The sequence below is a fragment of the Micropterus dolomieu genome, linkage group LG12 (assembly GCF_021292245.1).
Source record: "Micropterus dolomieu isolate WLL.071019.BEF.003 ecotype Adirondacks linkage group LG12, ASM2129224v1, whole genome shotgun sequence".
Lineage (NCBI taxonomy): Eukaryota > Metazoa > Chordata > Actinopteri > Centrarchiformes > Centrarchidae > Micropterus > Micropterus dolomieu.
In genome coordinates, this window is record NC_060161.1 from 4,944,689 (window position 1) to 4,946,673 (window position 1,985).

General features: G+C 49.1%; 2 protein-coding genes across 10 annotated transcripts in view; both read left to right on the forward strand.

Annotated features, from left to right (window-relative positions):
* The window catches only part of LOC123980732, a 1,394-nt gene extending 393 nt beyond the window's left edge, over nucleotides 1-1,001 (forward strand). Inside the window, exon 2 of the mRNA XM_046065265.1 lies at nucleotides 79-1,001. Coding sequence (XP_045921221.1) covers nucleotides 79-1,001 — 923 coding nt within the window. The remainder of the gene's footprint in view (nucleotides 1-78) is intronic.
* A 12-nt stretch (nucleotides 1,002-1,013) lies between these two features.
* Nucleotides 1,014-1,985, forward strand: part of LOC123980718 — a 7,410-nt gene continuing 6,438 nt past the window's right edge. For 3 of the 9 annotated variants that reach the window (XM_046065237.1, XM_046065236.1, XM_046065234.1), the window contains exon 1: nucleotides 1,014-1,973. In XM_046065237.1, coding sequence (XP_045921193.1) covers nucleotides 1,014-1,973 — 960 coding nt within the window. Of the gene's footprint in view, nucleotides 1,984-1,985 lie in introns of all 9 variants that reach the window. The other 6 variants (XM_046065238.1, XM_046065240.1, XM_046065241.1 and 3 more) reach the window with 4 other exon arrangements.

Sequence of the window (1,985 nt, forward strand, 5' to 3'; positions counted from 1 at the left end):
CTATGACGATGGTCCCACCACAGGGTCATCTGATGGAGTTCCAGTCAATTACTCCTATGACGAAGATCAAGCTGCCTGGTCTTCTGAAGGACTACCTCCCTGCTCCTATGAATATCCAGCTGCCTGGTTTTCTGAAGGACTACCTCCCTGCTCCTATGAAAATCCAGCTGTCTGGTTTTCTGAAGGAGGACTGCCTCCCTACTCCTATGAAGATCCAGCTGCCTTGTCTTATGATGGAGGAATTCGTCTTTGCTCCTATAAAGATCCTACTGACTGGTCTTCTGATGGAGTACTGCCTCCCTACTCCTATGAAGATCCAGCTGCCTGGTTTTCTGAAGGAGGACTACCTCTCTGCTCCTATGAAGAACCTGCTGTCTGGTCTTCTGATGGAGTACTGCCTCCCTGCTCCTATGAAGAACCTGCTGTCTGGTCTTCTGATGGAGTACTGCCTCCCTACTCCTATGAAGATCCAGCTGCCTGGTTTTCTGAAGGAGGACTACCTCTCTGCTCCTATGAAGAACCTGCTGTCTGGTCTTCTGATGGAGTACTGCCTCCCTACTCCTATGAATATCCAGCTGCCTGGTTTTCTGAAGGACTACCTCCCTGCTCCTATGAAGATCCAGCTGCGTGGACTTCTGAAGGAGGACTACCTCCCTACTCTTATGAATATTCAGCTGCCTGGTTTTCAGAAGGACTACCTCCTTGCTCCTATGAAAATCCAGCTGTCTGGTTTTCTGAAGGAGGACTGCCTCCCTACTCCTATGAAGATCCAGCTGCCTGGTTTTCTGAAGGACTACCTCCCTGCTCCTATGAAGATCCAGCTGCGTGGACTTCTGAAGGAGGACTACCTCCCTACTCCTGTGAAGATCCAGCTGCCTGGTCTTTTGATGGAGTACTTCCTCTCTGCTCCTATGAAAATCCTGCTGCTTGGTCTTCTGATGAAGGACCACCTCCCTGCTCTTATGAAGATTCAGCTTCCGGGTCTTCTGATGAAGGACTAAATAACTGCTCCTATGAAGATCCAGCTGCCTGGTTTTCTGATGGAGTACTGCCTCCCTACTCCTATGAATATCCAGCTGCCTGGTTTTCTGAAGGACTACCTCCCTACTCCTGTGAAGATCCAGCTGCCTGGTCTTTTGATGGAGTACTTCCTCCTTACTCCTATAAAGATCCTACTGACTGGTCTTCTGATGGAGTACTGCCTCTCTACTCCTATGAAGATCCAGCTGCCTGGTCTTTTAATGAAGGACTTTTTCTCTACTCCTGTGAAGATCCAGCTGCCTGGTTTTCTGGAGGACTACCTCCTTGCTCCTATGAAGATCCTGCTGCCTGGTTTTCTGATGGAGTACTGCCTCCCTACTCCTGTGAAGATCCAGCTGCCTGGTCTTTTGATGGAGTACTGCCTCCTTACTCCTATAAAGATCCTACTGACTGGTCTTCTGATGGAGTACTGCCTCTCTACTCCTATGAAGATCCAGCTGCCTGGTCTTTTAATGAAGGACTTTTTCTCTACTCCTGTGAAGATCCAGCTGCCTGGTTTTCTGGAGGACTACCTCCTTGCTCCTATGAAGATCCTGCTGCCTGGTTTTCTGATGGAGTACTGCCTCCCTACTCCTGTGAAGATCCAGCTGCCTGGTCTTTTGATGGAGTACTGCCTCCTTACTCCTATAAAGATCCTACTGACTGGTCTTCTGATGGAGTACTGCCTCTCTACTCCTATGAAGATCCAGCTGCCTGGTCTTTTAATGAAGGACTTTTTCTCTACTCCTGTGAAGATCCAGCTGCCTGGTTTTCTGGAGGACTACCTCCTTGCTCCTATGAAGATCCAGCTGCCTGGTCTTCTGATGGAGTACTGCCTCCCTACTCTTATGAATATTCAGCTGCCTGGTTTTCAGAAGGACTACCTCCTTGCTCCTATGAAAATCCAGCTGTCTGGTTTTCTGAAGGAGGACTGCCTCCCTACTCCTATGAAGATCCAGCTGCCT